This window comes from Rhincodon typus, chromosome 2 (genome assembly GCF_021869965.1).
Source record: "Rhincodon typus isolate 14 chromosome 2, sRhiTyp1.1, whole genome shotgun sequence".
Classification (NCBI taxonomy): domain Eukaryota; kingdom Metazoa; phylum Chordata; class Chondrichthyes; order Orectolobiformes; family Rhincodontidae; genus Rhincodon; species Rhincodon typus.
This window is the reverse complement of record NC_063333.1, coordinates 44,778,674-44,796,517: the sequence shown is the minus strand read 5'-3', so window position 1 is coordinate 44,796,517 and position 17,844 is coordinate 44,778,674. Positions and strand designations below refer to the sequence as shown.

At 40.3% G+C, this 17,844-nt stretch overlaps 1 protein-coding gene across 8 annotated transcripts in view; it reads right to left on the bottom strand.

The window, feature by feature from the left end:
- The window catches only part of abcb4 (ATP-binding cassette, sub-family B (MDR/TAP), member 4), a 97,418-nt gene that overhangs the window by 76,686 nt on the left and 2,888 nt on the right, over positions 1 to 17,844 (bottom strand). For 4 of the 8 annotated variants that reach the window (XM_048612167.1, XM_048612213.1, XM_048612173.1 and 1 more), the window contains exons 2-4: positions 13,523 to 13,622; positions 12,789 to 12,840; positions 2,339 to 2,489 (exon numbers count right to left, since the gene is read on the bottom strand). In XM_048612167.1, coding sequence (XP_048468124.1) covers positions 2,339 to 2,489; positions 12,789 to 12,840; positions 13,523 to 13,611 — 292 coding nt within the window. In that variant the 5' untranslated portion in view covers positions 13,612 to 13,622. Of the gene's footprint in view, positions 1 to 2,338; positions 2,490 to 12,788; positions 12,841 to 13,522; positions 13,623 to 17,268; positions 17,472 to 17,844 lie in introns of those variants that run through there. The other 4 variants (XM_048612190.1, XM_048612179.1, XM_048612203.1 and 1 more) reach the window with 2 other exon arrangements.

Here is a 17,844-nt window from a genome sequence, read left to right as displayed (position 1 = left end):
ATTGCCTTAGGCCTGTTTTTGAACCTGAAATGTTTTCACTTTAACTGGGTGGTCCAAGGCACATATTTAAGTACTGAGCCTTATTAATATTACTTGGATAAGCAGCCAGTACCTAATATGCTTCTATCGGCAACTTGATAATTTAGGAAGATAAATGACAGGTCACTCATCTTCCTTGATGTAACCCAAAATAAGTCCTGGGAGCAGGGGAATGGGTTGACAATGTTGGTGGATGGGAACACAGTCACTGTTTGCTTGAAGCTGTGTGGCTACTCAAACAGTCCATGCACTCCAATCAGCTTGAGGACGTGTCGACTTCAGTTTGGAAGCTGCTGCCTTGCATGATCTTTAATTTCCTATTTCTGGGATGGAGAAGACCTATTCCCCAACAGCTCCGACACAGTTTAAAATCACTCTGCAGGCTGTTGGCAACTATCTGTGACTTGACCAATATCTTCCTAGTCTGCCTTTGTGTCGTAATACCCATAATGCAGTTAATTCACCTGAGGAGGAAGTCAGTAACTTCCACTTCAGAGGATGCACCAATAAGATTTTCACCTGCACCCTCCACCAGCTCAGAGACTTTCACTTTGCTGGGTTCTCTACCTAGATTAGACTCTGGTACAAATTCTGGTCAGCACATCATTGTTATGTCTCTGCAGCGGGGAGAGGAAGAACTACCTGGGTCTCTGATACTCAGAGGAGTGCTTGAAATCAAACACAAGAAAATCCCCTTTTCTTGACCATTAATGACATCATCAATGTGCACAGACTGCCACAGGAGCAACCAGCAGGTTTGTCACAGGCAATTGGTGAGCTGGACTGAAGGATGGAGAAGTCCGCCAATGTTACTAATACCATGCAGGATCTGTCACAAAGGCATCTCCATGGACATGTTTATGACCACCACAAACAGCCAGATCTCAAGCACCAAAGTGATCCCAAAGTCTGCAGCAGGAAAAGGGAAAGCCTGCAACTGGTTACAAAACTCTCAAACAGGCCTGGGCCTAAAGGCCCTGGGGGTGATGCCCGAGTCTTCCAAGCCAATAGGGCCGGCCACAGAGCAGGTTCAGAAATCAGGACTACGACTTAGCAGTCTGAACACACACAGAAATATTTCCCAGTGACTGAAGGCTCAAAAGAAGGCTCCTCAGCATTCCTTTCAATCTACTGGGTATCTTGACAGATTTCACTACAAAACACGCTGATATGTTATCCTGATAGAGCTTTCTAACTGTACCACCACGCAATATTAATGTACTATCTCACTGATGACTTCTTTCTCCCTAAAAGTGTAAACATATGAAAATAAAAAGTCAATGAGTGCGCACTAAAAAAGCAAGGTGCAGTATGCAGTGGCTGGCAACCTCTAAGTAATGGCAAAGTGAGTGAGTGCTGACATAGCAAGCGAAGAACCACAGAATGCAGCCTGTGCAGATGAATGGGATGTGGGGGTGCCCCTGCAACTTGGCTGCAGCATATAAATCCTAGGTACCCAAGAGCTCCACGGTAAAATGTTTTGAAAGGCTGAAATACAGGGGTGACAGTTGATCCAAAAGTAGGCACGATGATGTGTTGAGGTCACTGGTTTGACAATGCCAACCCGTGTGGACCAATTGTTGAGGAAGAATGGTGACCATGGGTCATGCAAGGACAATCGCTCCAAAGAAGTTGCACAACAAGTGGGTAAAGCATTCAGCAAGCTGCCGTCCCCATTTGGAATTAAATGTCGGGATTTTGTGGGACTTCACTGAGTGGGATGAATGTTTCATTGATGCATAGGGTTGACAGTTCATACATGCTAGTCAAAAGAATGTGACAAATTTTAAGGGTGATACCAGACTTGGCAGTCCATTTGTTAGCACCATGGAAAACAACAGTAGCTAGAAATCCCAGTATAAAAACATTTCCCATTGTCATCTAAAAATAGCTAAAAATATCCGACAAATTTCGAAAGAACCAAAAAATAAAACACAAGTTACTTTAAATCCTGCGAACAATGAAACCAACATTAATGTTAATGCATCTTCGGGACATGTCAAAATAAGGAGTTGCATCAATAAATTTTAAATAAATTATCAGTTGCACAGAATAACAGAATGTCTAGAGAAATAAATGTGTCATAGGTATACACTGAGGTTAAATAATAATGTATTAAATCACAAGTAACAGAGTGGCACCTCTCTAATCAGGAGTATTACATTGTTAGGACATTTTTACAACTACAGGATAACAAAACTTCAGTAATTTTCTCTTCCATGTAGGGCATAGAAAGAGGCTGCTATCTAGTTACATCATGTGAACAAAGTAATCACTCTTAGTAAAGTTCAGCACTTACCTGTTAGGTTTTTCAAAATTTCATTCTGGACGAAGCTGTCTGTCATCTGCCCAAATACTATGACCATGAGAGGCATGCCAGCTCCATGAATTATAGCAGCAACACTACCAAGCACCATTAGAAGTCTGTCTGCACAACTTGCATAGCGAAACTAAAAAAAAGAGTTGCTGTTATTTTTCAAAGCAAAATCACATTAGCACATTCACATTGTTGTTTTAATCATTGAATAGGTACATATTCAAAGTTTACGGCAATCTGCTTCTCAAAATTCAACTCTCACAATTTAAATGTCTTTGCTTAAATCAATGATTGCTAACCATAGCATAATTTTTTACTGAGCTGTAAGGATGAATCTTATGTTTTGTTGGCTAGTACAAGTTGCGTCAAGTTTTTTGGAGGGATTTTCACCCAGCAGGATTTGTATCTATATCTTACCAAATGCACCTCAGTGACAACCTACAATCCCTCACCTCTGATTCTATCCCCATCTTATAATGCTCCAATCCTAGATCAACACATCATTCACCAGATATCTGAAGGACGACCGGCATCCCGTGCACCCATCATAGTGCTTGTCCAGGTCCACTGTTAGTCCAATGGTTCCTAACATTTGTCCTGGATGTGGCATCCACGGAGAAACTGTCACCCCGTTTCATAGGCTGGAACCTGGAGGTCCAGCTGGAGGGGTGACGCACAGGCTGAATGTCCTCTCCCCTCCAGACCAGGAGGAGAGGCCGCAGCACCAGAGTCTGAGGTTCCCCCCAGGTCAGTGCTGTCTCAGCCACCTGGAGGAATGCATAGTACTGTAGGAAGAAGGTCAATGTCCTTCTCCTCTCTGCCAAAGTAAGTATCACTACCTTCTCTCCGATACTTGACACACACTCCACCTCTATTACTGTCCCCACCTCCCACAAAGACTCATGCTCAACCACTTTCACTATTGCCTGAAACATCCTCCTCATTCAAAATTGGAAGGAGTCAAAAGGAAGCTGAAAGAAAACAACTCAATTTCTGTGATCCAGACTAGTGCTTCTGACATTTTGTTTTCCTTCCCCACCTCTTATACATCTTTTCTTGCCTCTTTGTCTATCTGGATAAAATAATTTTTTTTTTTAAAAGGGGCAAAGTTTATGATATAAAGTTACAAGTTAGCAATTCATTTCTTTTTCTTGCCATTGGATAACTATTTATTGTAATTAAACTGCTTTTAATTTCTTGTTTTTGAAAAATCTGAATTAGATATTCTGTAAAATTGCTTAATTCAGTGGTTTAATCAAATCTGCATATTTGTGACAACTCTGGGAATAGTGGGGCTTGATTTCCAGCACATTACCTCAGTGAGCCATGATAGCGTTCATGTCTAGGTAACCCTTTCTTGAATGTCCAATTAATTAGGCTGGTTTGTTCCTTTGCACCAATCGAATACCTCGGGTATTCTTTTGTTTTATTCATTCATGAGATGTGGATTTCACTGGCCAGGCCAGTATTTATTGCCGAGATAGCAAGAACTGCAGAATCTGGAGTCAGAGATAACAAAGTGTGAAGCCGGAGGAACACAGCAGGCCGGGCAGCATCAGCGGAACAGGGAAACAGTATTTATTGCCCTTGCTTGCTGCCCTGGAGAAAGAGGTGGTGAGCTGTCTTGATAATGCACCCAGGGTATGAGGTTTAGTCACATTCTCCTGATCATTATCCTTGATGGATCTTTGCTGCCTCCAACCCACTGGATTTGAATGTAGAAGGTACAATGAAGAAGATTGGGTAACCATCTTTCCTCCAAGCTCAGGTCACTTTTAAGCTCCGTTTTTAAAAAATTTAATTTGGATTTCCAGCTGATGATTTTAAAAAATGTTTATTTGATATAAAGCACATATTTATGAAACATAGCTGACCTTCAGCCTCAAACCTACTTATCCAACTGTTCACGTACCCTTTGATTCACTAACAGCCTAAGAATCTATTTCAGCCTTAACTATATTTAACAAAGCAGTATCCATTATCTACCAGGTTAGAGAATTCCAAAGATTCAATATCCTTTTAGTCAAGAAATTTCTCATTGTCTTAGCCCTAATTAATCACTCCGTCCCCTGATACTGTACCCACTATCGTCTAGATGTCCCACCTTGGGAAAATAACCTCTCAATGTCCACTCTGTCAAGCCTCTTCAGAATAATCTATGTTTCAATGAGAGAACCTCTCACTGTCTTAAACTCTCAAGGATACAGACCAAATTTACTCATCCCAGGGATCAATTTAATGAAGATTGCCTGTACTGTCTCCAATGCTTATGTTCTCCCACTTGTGTGTTGGATCATTGCTGAAGCTTAGCTTGCGAAAATCATACAAGTCATCAGCATGAATTGCTTAAGCATAAGGTTCCTCTACTTTTCCAGATTGGAAGGAGACAAAACTGACATATCACATTACTGTTTACTTTTTCTTGTCACAATACTTGCAGGATTTTTAAAAATTATTCATTCGTAGAAAACGGTCCAACTGTTTTGGTAGATAATCAATGGACGTTGTAGAGAAAATGTGAAGCAGCTTTCAAAGAATATCTGCAAAGCGGAGGAGAAAATGCAGTTCCATTTTGCTAAATGAGGAGACATCAAATGAAATGGGACATTATGGCAGACATTCAATTGGAAGGATCTTTAAAAGGCTCACAGACATGGCCCTTTTTTGGATGCCACGGTAATTTGTAGGCATTCCAGCAAATTTTCAAAACTGATATTTTAAGAGAAACAAAATAACTGCAGAAAGCTCGGATCAGGGAAGTTCGAATGTCAAAGAGTTCTGCCACGCTGTTTCACTGGCATGAACGTTTCCATGGTAAAATAATCTTGCCTCGGCAAACATAGTTCAATTCTCCAATGGAAGTTGCATGTGTCACCAATTGACAGCGCTATATGATACTGGAATGTCCTTCAGAAACAACCCAAACCTAGCATGTCACAGTTTGCATGATGTACAGTAATTAAGAATTGGTCTGATTTTCACACATTACAGAAATAACCAATTCTACAAACTCTGGCTGATTTTGTATTCTGCAATTCAATTAGATCATGGCTGCTCTGAAAATGCATAGGATTGATTGATAGAAGTAACAACAGTCATCTGTAGTTTTCCAAATGATTGTACCTTCCTGTAGGAATAGCGCTATGTTAGCCTGTAAATACAGTATTTTTATGATTGTCCAGTTCACTTTAGTTCTTGCCACATGCTGACACATTACTCATGCGCATTCAACCACTTTGCAGAGCCTTATCATCAATTTAAAACAGGCTAAAATCATGGTTATAGTAAAAGTGCATTCATCCATGATCATTCTTTCAACAAAGATCATAATCTATGAAATGCAACTCTGGATTGATAAATCACCTCTGCCTTTGGCAAACTCAAGCAGGGATTGTGGCAGGAATGAGGGCTTAGTCTGCTAACAAAAGTCACTACAATGATGTGCAAGACAACAAGGTGCAGGGCTGGATGAACACAGCAGGCCAAGCAGCATCATAGGAGCAGAGAGACTGACGTTTCGGGCCTAGACCCTTCATCAGAAAAGGGGGAGGGGAAGGGGGTTCTGAAATAAATAGGGAGAGAGTGGGAGGCGGATAGAAGAGGGATAGAGGAGAGGATAGGTGGAGAGGAAACAAACAGGTCGAACAGGCGGGTTGTTTATCACAATCAGCAACTTGATCAGTTCCACTGACACCACCAATGACCACTCAACAGCAGAGACCATAGAATGCAGGAGAAGAAATAATTAACTTGACCCATCGTATCCACTCCAACACTCAATGAGATAATGGCTGATCTGATAATCATCAACTCCACACTCCTGCTTTTCCCCTGTAACCTTTGATTCCTCTACCGATTAAAAATCTGTCTATCTCGGCCTTGCTTATACGTACTAACCCAGCCTTGACAGCCCTCTGCAGTAAAGAATTCCAAAGATCATTACCCTCTCATAGAAGAAATTCCTCCTCATTGCTGTCTTAAATGGATGATCCCTTACTCCGAGCTTTTTCCCTCTAGTTCTCGACTCTCCCAAAACGGGAAACAGCCTCTCCACGTGTATCCTGTCAAGCCATCTAAGAATTTTATACATTTTAATAAGGTCACTCTTATTCTTCTAAACTTAAATGAGTAGAAGACCAACCTGCTCAACCTCTCCATGCCTGAGATCAATCTAGTGACCCTTCTCTGGGCTGCCTCCAATGTCAGTCAGTCCTTCCTTACATAATGGGACCAAAACTGTTTACGGTATTGCAGCTGTAGTCGGACTGGTGCCTTGTGTAGTTTCAGCAAGGCCTCCCTAATTTATTCTGCATTCCCTTTGAAATAAATTCCATTCCATATGCCTTCCCTATTTTCCTACAAATTTAAACGCAAGCTTTTTGTCATTCATCCACTAAAATCTTCAAATCTCTGCAATGCAGCTTTCTTCATTCCTTCTCGATTTAAATAATACACAGCTCCTTTACTGAACTTGCCAAAACACATAACCTCACAATTTCCGATATTATTTTCCATCTGTCATGTCTTTACCAATTCACTTAACCTTTCTATATTTCTCTATAGATACGTTGCGGCTTTTTCACTGCTTGCCTTCCTGTTTATTTTTGAGTCATCTGGAAACTTGGCAATAGCACATATTTGTGGCCCCAGTACTGATCCCTATGGCACTCCTCTAGTAACAAGTTGAAATCCTGAAAACGTGTCCATTTTCCCAAGTCTCTATTTTCTGTTGGTTAGCCGATCCTCTATCCATGTTAGTGTACTACCCCAACACTATGGGCTCTTATCATATTAAGCAGCCTTGTGTGCAGTACTTACATAAATGCCTTTGGAATTCCAAATATATTACATCCCTGGTTCCGCCTTATTTACCCTGCTTGTTACCTCCTCAAAGAACTCTAAAAATTTGGTCAGGCATCATTTGCCCTCATGAAGCCACACTGACACTGCTTGATTATATTATGTGTTTCTACGTCTTTTATAAGGACTCAAATATTTTCCCAAATGACAGATTTTAACCTAAATAAAAACTGAAAGAACTGCGGATACTGTAAATCAGCATCAAAAACTGAAATTGCTGGGAAAGCTCAGCAAGTCTGGCAGCATCCATTGAAAGGGTCACTCAACCCAAAATGTTAGCTCTGATTTCTCTCCACAGATGTTAACCTAACTGTCCAATAGTTAGCTGTTTTTGTCTACCTCCTTTTTTTAAATAAGAGTGTAAGATTGGCAATTTTCCAATCTTCTGGGACTTTTCCAGACTCCAAGGATTCTTGGAAGATTACTACTAGTGCATTCACTATCTCTTCACAATTACTTCCTTTAAACACCTAGAATCTATCTCATCAAGTCCAGGGAACCTATCGGTCTTTAGCCCCATTAATTTCCATAGCACTTTTTGTGTCTTTTTCCATCACCCCATTGCTTTAGCCCCTTCATTATTTACTATTTTCGGAATGCCACTGGTATCCTCTACCATGAGGACTCATGCAAAGTATGTGTTCAACTCTTCTGCTTTTTCTTGGCTTCCTGTTATTATTTCACTAATCTTGTTCTCTAATGTACCTATGTTCACTTGTTGACTCTCTCTTACTTTTCATATATTTAAAGAAGCTCTTACCATCCATTTTGATGTTACTTGCTAGTTTGTCTTTGTTTATTTTCTCCCTTTTTTCCAGTCATCTTTTATTGCTTTTAAAACTTTTCCAATCCTCTTATTTGCTACTAAACATCGACCCATTGTATGATAGTTCTTTCAATTTTTGATATTATCCTTAAACGTCCTTGGTTAAAATGGTTAATTTATCCCCTTCCTAGAATTCTTCTTCCTCAATAGGATAGATCTTTGCTGTGAGTCATGAATTGTGCTTTTTTAATATCTGTCATTGTTTATCAACTGTCTTTTCCACTAAGCTCCTTTCCCAGTCCACTCCAGTCAACTCTGCCCTCATCCTTTATGTAATTACCCTTATTTAAATTTAGCACAGTTGTCTCCAATTCAAACAAACTGAATCTAAATTCTACCACATTATGGTCACTATTCCCTCCATGATCTCTTATTCTGCATATGGGATCCTTTCCTTCATTATCCGAGGTTTAGGATATAAGAGAAGTGATATTACGTTGGAACTGTGCAAGTCATTAGATAGACAACAACTTCAGTATGCAGCAATTGTGATCACCTCATTACAGAAAGCACGTAATTGTACTAAACAGGGTACAGGGATATCAACAAGAACGTTGCCTAGGAAAAAATGTAGCTGCGAAGAAAGATTAGATAGACTGGGTTTGCTCTCCTTTAAACAGAGGAAGCTGAAGGGAGATTTGAATAAGATTATTTATTAAACGTGCCTCATTGTCAATCGCCATATCCAAAATAGCTAATCCCTGGTTGGATCCACGACATAGTGTTCCAGGAAATTATCCTGAATACAGTCTATGAATTCTTCCTCATGGATTTGATTTTCCCAATCTACATGAAGATTAAAGTCATGAACAATTAACAAACTGTCTTCTTGTTTTGACCTCATTATCTTCTGATTTATTCTCTATCCTACAGTTACTGTTAAGGGCCCAAAGACTACTCGCACTAGTGTTTTCTTCCCTTCACCCATACTGATTCTATGTCACCAGATCCAAGATCATTTCTTGCCAATATATTAATGCCAACTCTCAAAAGGATACATACACCTAAATATTTAGCTGCCAGCTACGATCTCTTTGTAACGATGCCTCCATAATGGCTGTAAGACCATACCAATGCATCTCTATTTGTTGAGTTAATTAATCTCATTTGCTGCTTTTTTTATGCTTGACTTCACCGTCCCTTTTTGTCTCACTCTGCGTACCACTATCAAAACATTTGCCCTGAAATGCCGTCATATCCTTTCGCTTTATAATTATGTTTCCCCTGCCCGAAACTTCTCCCTGACCTCACCAGGTAATTTAAAACGCTCGCCATAGCCCTAGTTATTCGATTCGGTTGAACACTGGTCTCAGCATTGTTCGTTTATGTGAAGGGTGTCCAACTGGAATAGCTCCCTTCTACCCCAGCACTGGTGCTGTGCCCCATGAACTGAAATCCATTCCTCCCACAACTCTTTAACTCCTCTAGTTATTTCTCCATGCCAATTTGCCCATTCCTCAGGTAGTTATCCTGAGATTATTTTCTTGGCAATTCTGCATTTTGGTGCAGTAACACCTTTCCAATACAATGTCATTAGAGATAGAAAAGTTGCCAAAACCCATACCCTCATTATAACTGGAACTAAGGCTGTAATCAAAGAGCTCATTGTTTTAGTCTAAACATGGTGTTCATGTAGCTAATTGGAGGATTCCCAAATCTGTCTTCTATATTGTGCAGATGAAATGCTATAGAGTCATCTTGAATACCACTGTGATATCTAGCAATATTGCCCAACACCTGGAAAAGACAGCCTCTGGCAAACCACAAATGACAGCACGATTCCCACAAGTTTGAGATTGTGAGGTTGCTAGGCCTGACTGCCAGAGGCATGGCAGAATCTCTGCCTGAGTTTGCCAAAGGCAGAAGTGATCCTGACAATTCACTATGTCATATTGTCATTGATTATGGTCTTTCATAGAGCAACTCTATCTATCCAAGTCACGTGCCTTTCAATGTGATATGTGTGGCAGTACATGCATGTCTAGTGTTAGAGATTTCTCCCCTTAGTACACCTTTCATAACTGAGGTACATCTGATAGTTTAACAGGAAACTCTTTACCACTGTCTTGTTGAAAGCTGATTGCTTGTTTTATGAGAGAATACTGAATACTTCTAAGTGCTTTCACTTAAGTAAACCATTCTGCGGTCTTCAATTAAATGGTGTCAGATTGAAAACGCCAAAAATGAGTAAAGCCAATGGAGCATGTGAAGTTGGAAGGGAACATATAAAGTTGGAAACAGTGGGCTAACTTGTTTGACTACAATATGAACTGAAGCAAAAGCACAAGCGTTATTTCTAAACATATTATTATTTCCAAAAAATTTTAAAAGCTAAAATATTCTTGAGCATTTGAATTTTGCTTAAAGGGAGACTGGCAGGTTGAACTACTTATTGGTGCTACAAATAGTACTACACCTGAGTATTCAAGGGATAAAAGAGTATTCAGGACTCTCAACACTTTATTGTTCATGTTTACAGAAGAAGAATTGAAGCCTCTTGGGAACGATATCCAAAAACAAGAGAAAGCAAACTATTGAACAAATAAATTTAAAGATCATTCCATGCCAGAGAAAATGCAACTTATGTTAGACATTCATATATACAAGTTCAATTCAAAAGCCAAAATAGCTGATTTACTAATTTGCAAAGGACTTGAAAACATGGAGTAAGCCTGCAAGTATGCAGCATCCTGTATTACCATGTCAAACGTAGAATTGTAGTCTACATCACAGGAAACAAGATGCAGACTTTTTTCTGCGAAGAAAACTTTGACCTTCAAAAGGCAATAGACATTTGTTTGCAGCAATTAATCTTAAAACACAATTAGGGAAGTTGGTAGCTGGATCTACAAAGGAAGAACTGTAAATAAAATTAAAAAGAATTAGAAAGGTAAAAGCAAAGTGTACAGCAAAATAAAGCACAACTAAAATTGTCGGAAAGAAAACTTTCAGTGACCGCAAGAAGAAAATAAAGACTATTCCAAATTAGAAAGAAAACAGTCAAACGTAAATTACTCCCAGAAACCAGAATTAGGCACAGTGTTAAGTACACATATTTTTGCAATCTATGCTCAGTCTAGAGAGATGAAGAATTTTGTATTGTAGTTTCTTATGTTAACAAAGAAACAACACTGGGATGATTACAATGAGAAGCTGGTAATAGTGGAGAAAATTGGCTGTCCAGCAATGCTCCTTAGTCATATCCATTCCTTTCATCAAAAAAGTGCACTGTAACGTATATTGTGACAGCACCACTTTTGACAATTTCAGGATGATGAATGGAGCAAAACAGGGCTATGTCCTTTAGCCCCTTCACCTACTTTGGTATTGTCTTTTCCAAGCCTTTCCAGCTGACAAAGGAGGTAACATGCATACTAGGTCAGGCACCAAGGTCCAACATCTTGGTTTACATGACCTGCGTTCTCAGCACCTTGTTGTATGGCTGTGAAGCCTAGACAACTTACAGCTATCAAGAAAAGAATTTTTATTTTTAATGTTTGCGGCATCGCAAGGAAGGATAAAATCATGAACGCTACACAGTTTTCTCAAAAGGCAGGTCTCCCAAGCATGCTAGCACTCATCACAAAGAGGTGGCTTCATTAGCTTGGGCATGTTGGCAGAATGGAAGGAAGATGCAGTTCCAAGGACATATTGCAAGGCGAGGTAACCAGAGCCAGAAGACAGGTAGGCTGCTCAAAGTTCTACTTCAAACAAGCTTACGGGCCTAATACGAAGGCCAAAAAAAAACCACAATCGATTTTCACATGTGGGAGACATTAGCCAACAGCACAGAAAAGGCAGCATCACTTTGTAGGCCAGCAATGTTCCCAGACCATTAGTTACCATCAATGTCTACAACAGCTTGGCAAGAGGAAACAATAAACTGCAGTAGCAACTGGTAGTCATTTTTAATGCTGCACTTACAACAGGACTTCCCTCTCACAGATTAATTTCTTCAGCCATCAGCAAAAGTGTATCATGTGAAAAGTTGGGGGTGGCAATGGTTTAGTGGCATTATCGCTAGACTATTATTCCAGAGACCCTGACAATGTCCTAGGAACCCAGGTTCAAATTCCACCATGGCTAATTGTGGAAGCTGAATTCAATAAAAATCTGGAACTAAGAGTCTAATGGTGACCATCAAATAAAAAAATCTGGTTCACTAATATGCTTTAAGGAAGGAAACTGCTGGCCAACATGTGACTCCAGACACACAGCAATGTGGTTGACTCTTAACTGCTCTCTGGGATGGGCAATAAATGCTGGCCTAGCCAGCAATGGCCTCATCCTATAAATGGTTTATTTTAAAAATCCCAGTTCCAAGGAATTTACAGTATATCTATCAACTCATATAGATAGAAGGTTCCTAACAGCACTTTCTTTTGCTAACAAAGAAACAATAATGGAATGATTATAGTAAAAAAAGAGGCTAGGGTTGAAGTAACAATTCACAGAAAGTTCAACAGTCATGGTTGCTGACAAAACAGGAATCATAACTGAATAATTACCCAATTTGTGTTTCACAAATTTGGAAGAGGCACCTGATGTGAGGTAACTATCCATGTAATAACACTTTCTTATTCGAGAGTTCAAGGTTACATAAGAGATAACATTGTCATGTAAGTACTCTTTCAGGTGCAGGGTACACTTCATGAAGACTGCATTTTGGCCCTTTTGATAATATTTAGCACTTCATCGGGTCCTAAAAATATAGTATGTTTGGAAAGTCATGGAAATGTCTCTTACCAAAGCCAGTGGGCTGACCATTTTAGGCTTCTTCTCCTTTTCTTTTGTTTCACTATAAATTAACAAATTATATTCTGTGAGAATCCTTTCCTGTTTTATGTTTCTAAAAATAGTATTAAAACAATTGTGTTATACAATCAGCCACAACCATGTGTTTTGCATTAAAGGAAGATGAAGTTAATGCAAAATCAAAGCACTTTTTAATTCATAATTATAAATTGTGGCATAATTATCCTAATTTTTATTTTTCCCATAATTTTCAACATTGTTGACAAATAAGATTAGATTTCATCTTATTAGTCAACCAAAAGTTTCAGAAAATGTATAAAGCTGACTTCTTATTTCAATAGGTGCTCCTAAAATATTTTGTAAAAGTACAAATTACATTGGACAAATAGCTGAGGTCATTTTACACCAAAAAACAAATTGAGAATTCTGATCACGTAGAATCACAAAATCACAGACCAGAATTCGTGTGTATCAGTTTTGTACATATTTATTATTATGAAACTACATTAGTAAGCTGATCAGTTACAAAGTACAGCTTGAGTAAGATATTATTTTATGGAAAAGATGTTGCAATAAAAATTCAACGTGTCAGTGATTTGGTTAATTGAATACTTTGTCATGCAATCACCATATTAAATAAAAATGCATAATAACTGCATGTGATTGATGTAACTGCATAACTGGTGGAATTAAATCTCCATAATCTTTCACGTGGAGGTTCTCACCTGTTTTTCTCAACTTTTCCATCAGTAGGAACATCATCTTCTTTGTTGTCGGTCTCGTTCGTGCTTCCTTTCATATATTGGTTTGGCATCTCTTTACCTGCTGGAGAATGGAACCACTTCATCAAACAACTTAAAATATGTTAGTGCACAATTAAAGAATTAAAAAGCATACTGGAAGAGAACCTTGCAAAATAATATAGAAAATCTATTTGTTCCTTAGCAAATCTGGAGCGCACCTCCACTCTCTAGCCCCAACGGATTTAATTAATCACTTTACAAATTTTGGCCTGTACACCATACATAAGCAGAACGGGCAGGAATTCAACATCTAAATTTAAACGGTAAAACTTGCAAAATGGGAAAAATCAACATTCAAAGGTTCTCTTGTTTTATTCAGTTTTGCCCATTTGTTTGGGAGTAGTTTCCTGTGTAAAACTGCCTTTTTCTTTTTGCATATCATTTACAATGTGCTTTACCATGCATGCAAAGAACTATTTGCACACTATATTTGAATGAGAATTAGGTTTTACTGTCACCTGTACTCAAGTACAGCGAAAAGTTTACAATGTCACTATTCATGGTGCCGTCTTAGGTACAAGGTATCTAGGTACAAAATCTTGGGAAGATAAAGCAATGTTAAAAGTTCAATATTACAGTTCTTGTCAGTATAAAGTAGTAAATACGAAATAAAGTTAAAGGTTACAAATTACAGTCCTTCTTTAGCCATGGACCTGCAGTCACTCCGCACTGGCCTTTCCCCACAAGGGCTAGATCTCTCTCCCATGCGGGTTTGATCTCTGTCCTGCGCTGGGCTCAATCTCTCGACCACCACACCTCCACGCAGCCGTCTTGCTGCTGACCACGATCAGAACTCAATGGTCACATTGCCATAGGCTGCCTGAGTCCCACTCTGGAGCTGCTCCAGGCCACCAGCCGCTTCCACAATGGTGCCGACCAACAGAGTTCTGGCCGGGGCACACCAACTTCCCAGTGGCTGACTGCCAAAGTCCCTGCTCTGGGCCCCCAGCTGCTGCCATCGCCGCAGCTACCTTCAGAAGGTAAGAAGAAAGAAAAATTTTAAAAGAAGAAAGAAATAAAAGTGAGAAAAAGAAGAAAGAAAAGCCACTGGAGCGGACGAGATCCAACCTAGGTACCCCACTCTGCCACCATCTTAGCAGAAATGTTGAGAAGTAACTGTCCCCATTTGATTCACTAGAATTGGCCTGTATTGATTTTCTAATTTACCTCTCCCAGGTAATTCTTTGGCCAGCCTGGGGAGGTGAATGGTGATACAGCGATCACCATAATCAGAACTTACACCTTGACTTGATGAAATAGGCTAGATGGCCCAATTGGTCGTATTTGTTGTAAATCATTTGCATACATTTCCCCTCCAAACTTATCTACAATGTCATGAGCCCTCACACCTCAAAATACTCAATGTATACTCGTGTATACTCAAAATAGAGATCATCCCATAAGAGAGGACTCATGCATCTCCCAATGGCTGCATTTCTTAAATATCTGCAGGTGCATTGACAGCAGGCAAGGTTGCTCACAATGAATTTGCATTATTAATATTTTTTATAAATCTGTAAATATCACTTATCATCTGGTTATTCACTGAAATTCTCAACTGAGATCAAGTTCCTCAAGATGCTTTACCCCAGTTATATATACATGCAAGATGGTGTCGATGACTGAATGCACAGCTCTTTTTTATTCATCCGTGGCATTTTCATTCTCCATTCCTTATTGTTCTTCAGTGATTAGTGACCCACCTTGGGCTGCTGCATTCTATACAATACAAGCATCTGTACAGAGTTGGTGGGAAGGCAGTTCCAGGACTTTTACCCAGCAAAAATGAATCAGAGTTTCAAATCAGGATGGTGAGTGCCTTGGAGGGGAACTTACAAGCAATGCTGTCGGCTGCCTTTATTTTTCCAAATGGTAGAGATTGTGAAGCTATTGAAAACTGCAGCGGTATATCTTGTGAAGGTAGGAACGGATGCCCCAGAGATGGAGCGAGTGACTGTTTAAGACGACGTGTAGTGTGCAGATCAAACTGAATGGATAATTTTTTTAATTTCCAAAATATACCTTATTCCTCAAATATCTTTATATACATTGTCCCTAAAGCAATTCGGTTCTATACAGTAGCATATGAAGAAACAAACAAACAAACAAGCTTTGGAGTTTGACACTATCCAAACAAACCAAAGGCATTTCTTTAAAATAAACCCAAAAGAACTGTAGATGCTGGAAATCAGAAACAAAAACAGAAACTGCTGGAAACACTCAGCGGGTCTGGCAGCGTCTGTGGAGAGAAATCAGAGTTAACAGTTTGGTTCAGACCTCTGAGGAAGGGGCACTGGACCAGAAAAATTAATTCTGATTTCTCTTCACAGATGCTGGGGTAAAGCATCTTAAGGAACTTGATCTCAAAGACATCTCTTACTTGTACGAGACTATACTTACATACATTTGAGACACTAGGAGTGGGGGCGTGGTGGTACAACAGGGCGGCACGGTGGCTCAGTGGTTAGTACTGCTACTTCACAGCGCCAGGAACCTGGGTTCAATTCCACCCTTGGACGACTGTCTGTGTGGAGTTTGCACATTCTCCCCGTGTCTGCGTGGGTTTCCTCCGGGTGCTCCGGTTTCCTCCCACAGTCCAAAGATGTGCAGGCTAGGTGGACTGGCCATGCTAAATTATCCACAGTGTTCAAGGATGTGTGGGTTACAGGGGGATGGGTCTGGGTGGGATGCTCTGAGGTTTGGTGTGGACTTGTTGGGCTGAAGGGCCTGTTTCCACACTGTAGGGATTCTATGATGATTCTACAATAAGTGAACACACCCCATTTAACTTCAGCAGAAAGACCTTAGAGGGTGGTCTTTCCCTGCTGCGCTTTGGTGGCAGCTGCCCTGAGCTTTAGTGTGTCCCTCAGCACGTAGTCCTGGGCCTTGGAATGTGCCAGTCTGCAACACTCAGTCAGGGTCAACTTCTTGTTCTGGAAGACCAACATGTTTTGGGCAGACCAAAGACAGTCTTTCACCTTATTAGTCAATCCTCCATGCACAGTCGATGTTTGTCTCGGTGTACATCCCACAGCACAGGCTCCTGCGTCATGGAGCTGCTCGGCATGAACCCCGACAAAACCACTGCACCTCTCCGCGGACGTCCTTTGCAAAGGTACATTCCAAAAGGAGATGTGTGACAGTCTCAAACCCACCAGCAGCTGCTTCGAGGGCAGTGTGTGGTGGCGCAGAGAGCCTGGGCATGCACGAGGGATCTCACAGGTAATAATACCCTTTCCATCACCAGCCAAGCAATGTCTTGGTGCTTGTTGGAGAGCTCTAGTGATGAAGGAAGCTGGATAATGGTGCACAATTCGCTTCAGTGGTTGAAGCTGCACTCTTCCAAGCAAACGGAGTATGCTCCATCCCAGCCCATCACTTCACTCTCACAATGTTACATTGGACCATGTACTATTGAGACGGCAGGAAATTGCCAGCATATATTTGAGTCCTAGCCATTTTATACTATAGCAAACGATTGTGCCTAAAAAAAATGCCAGCCGATCTCAACCATACTTCGAGTAAACCATTTCTAATAATTATCCAAAAAGCTACAATTTACGCCCAAACTTCCTATTTTGTTTGTTCAAATGCAGCAACTTCTGCATAATGAGTCAACAATAATGACTTTCCTTAGCTTACCCTGCGAAAATCGAAATGAAACTTACGCTTTTTTTTCCCTCCTGGCGAACGGGGTTAAATGAAAATCCCCTTTGAAGTATTCTCAATGACTGCAAGAATAAAAACGGGTGTGTTCCTCAAGGACAATGAACTTTGAATGGTTTTGATTGCCAGTCTGATGTGTAATAAGATGAAACGATGGCCGGCTTGTCATCCGTACAATATTGCCTGTTGCAGAAGACTGATTGACAGTAAGGACACGAATCACCTCACTGCACTCAACCTGGAGGCAGATGTTAAAGTATCCCCAGTGACTCTGATTGGTATTTGTGTAGTCAGTCCTGGCAGCAGCTGTAAGATGCATTCCTCCAATTCGCCTATTAATAGATAACTGTGTGTGACTCTATATGGTATTCAGGTCAGAGCTTTCTTTAAAAAAATACATATTCTCCTGCGAAATGAGTGCTTCTGGCTTTAGGCCAGCACATGGCCCGTGGCTAATTGTTAGGAAGCAGCCCTCCACATTGGGGATATCGAGAGCTGGAGACTCTGCAGTTCTGGTTTCAAGTCTCCGAGACAACAAGATGTAGAGCTGGATGAACACAGCAGGCCAAGCAGCATCA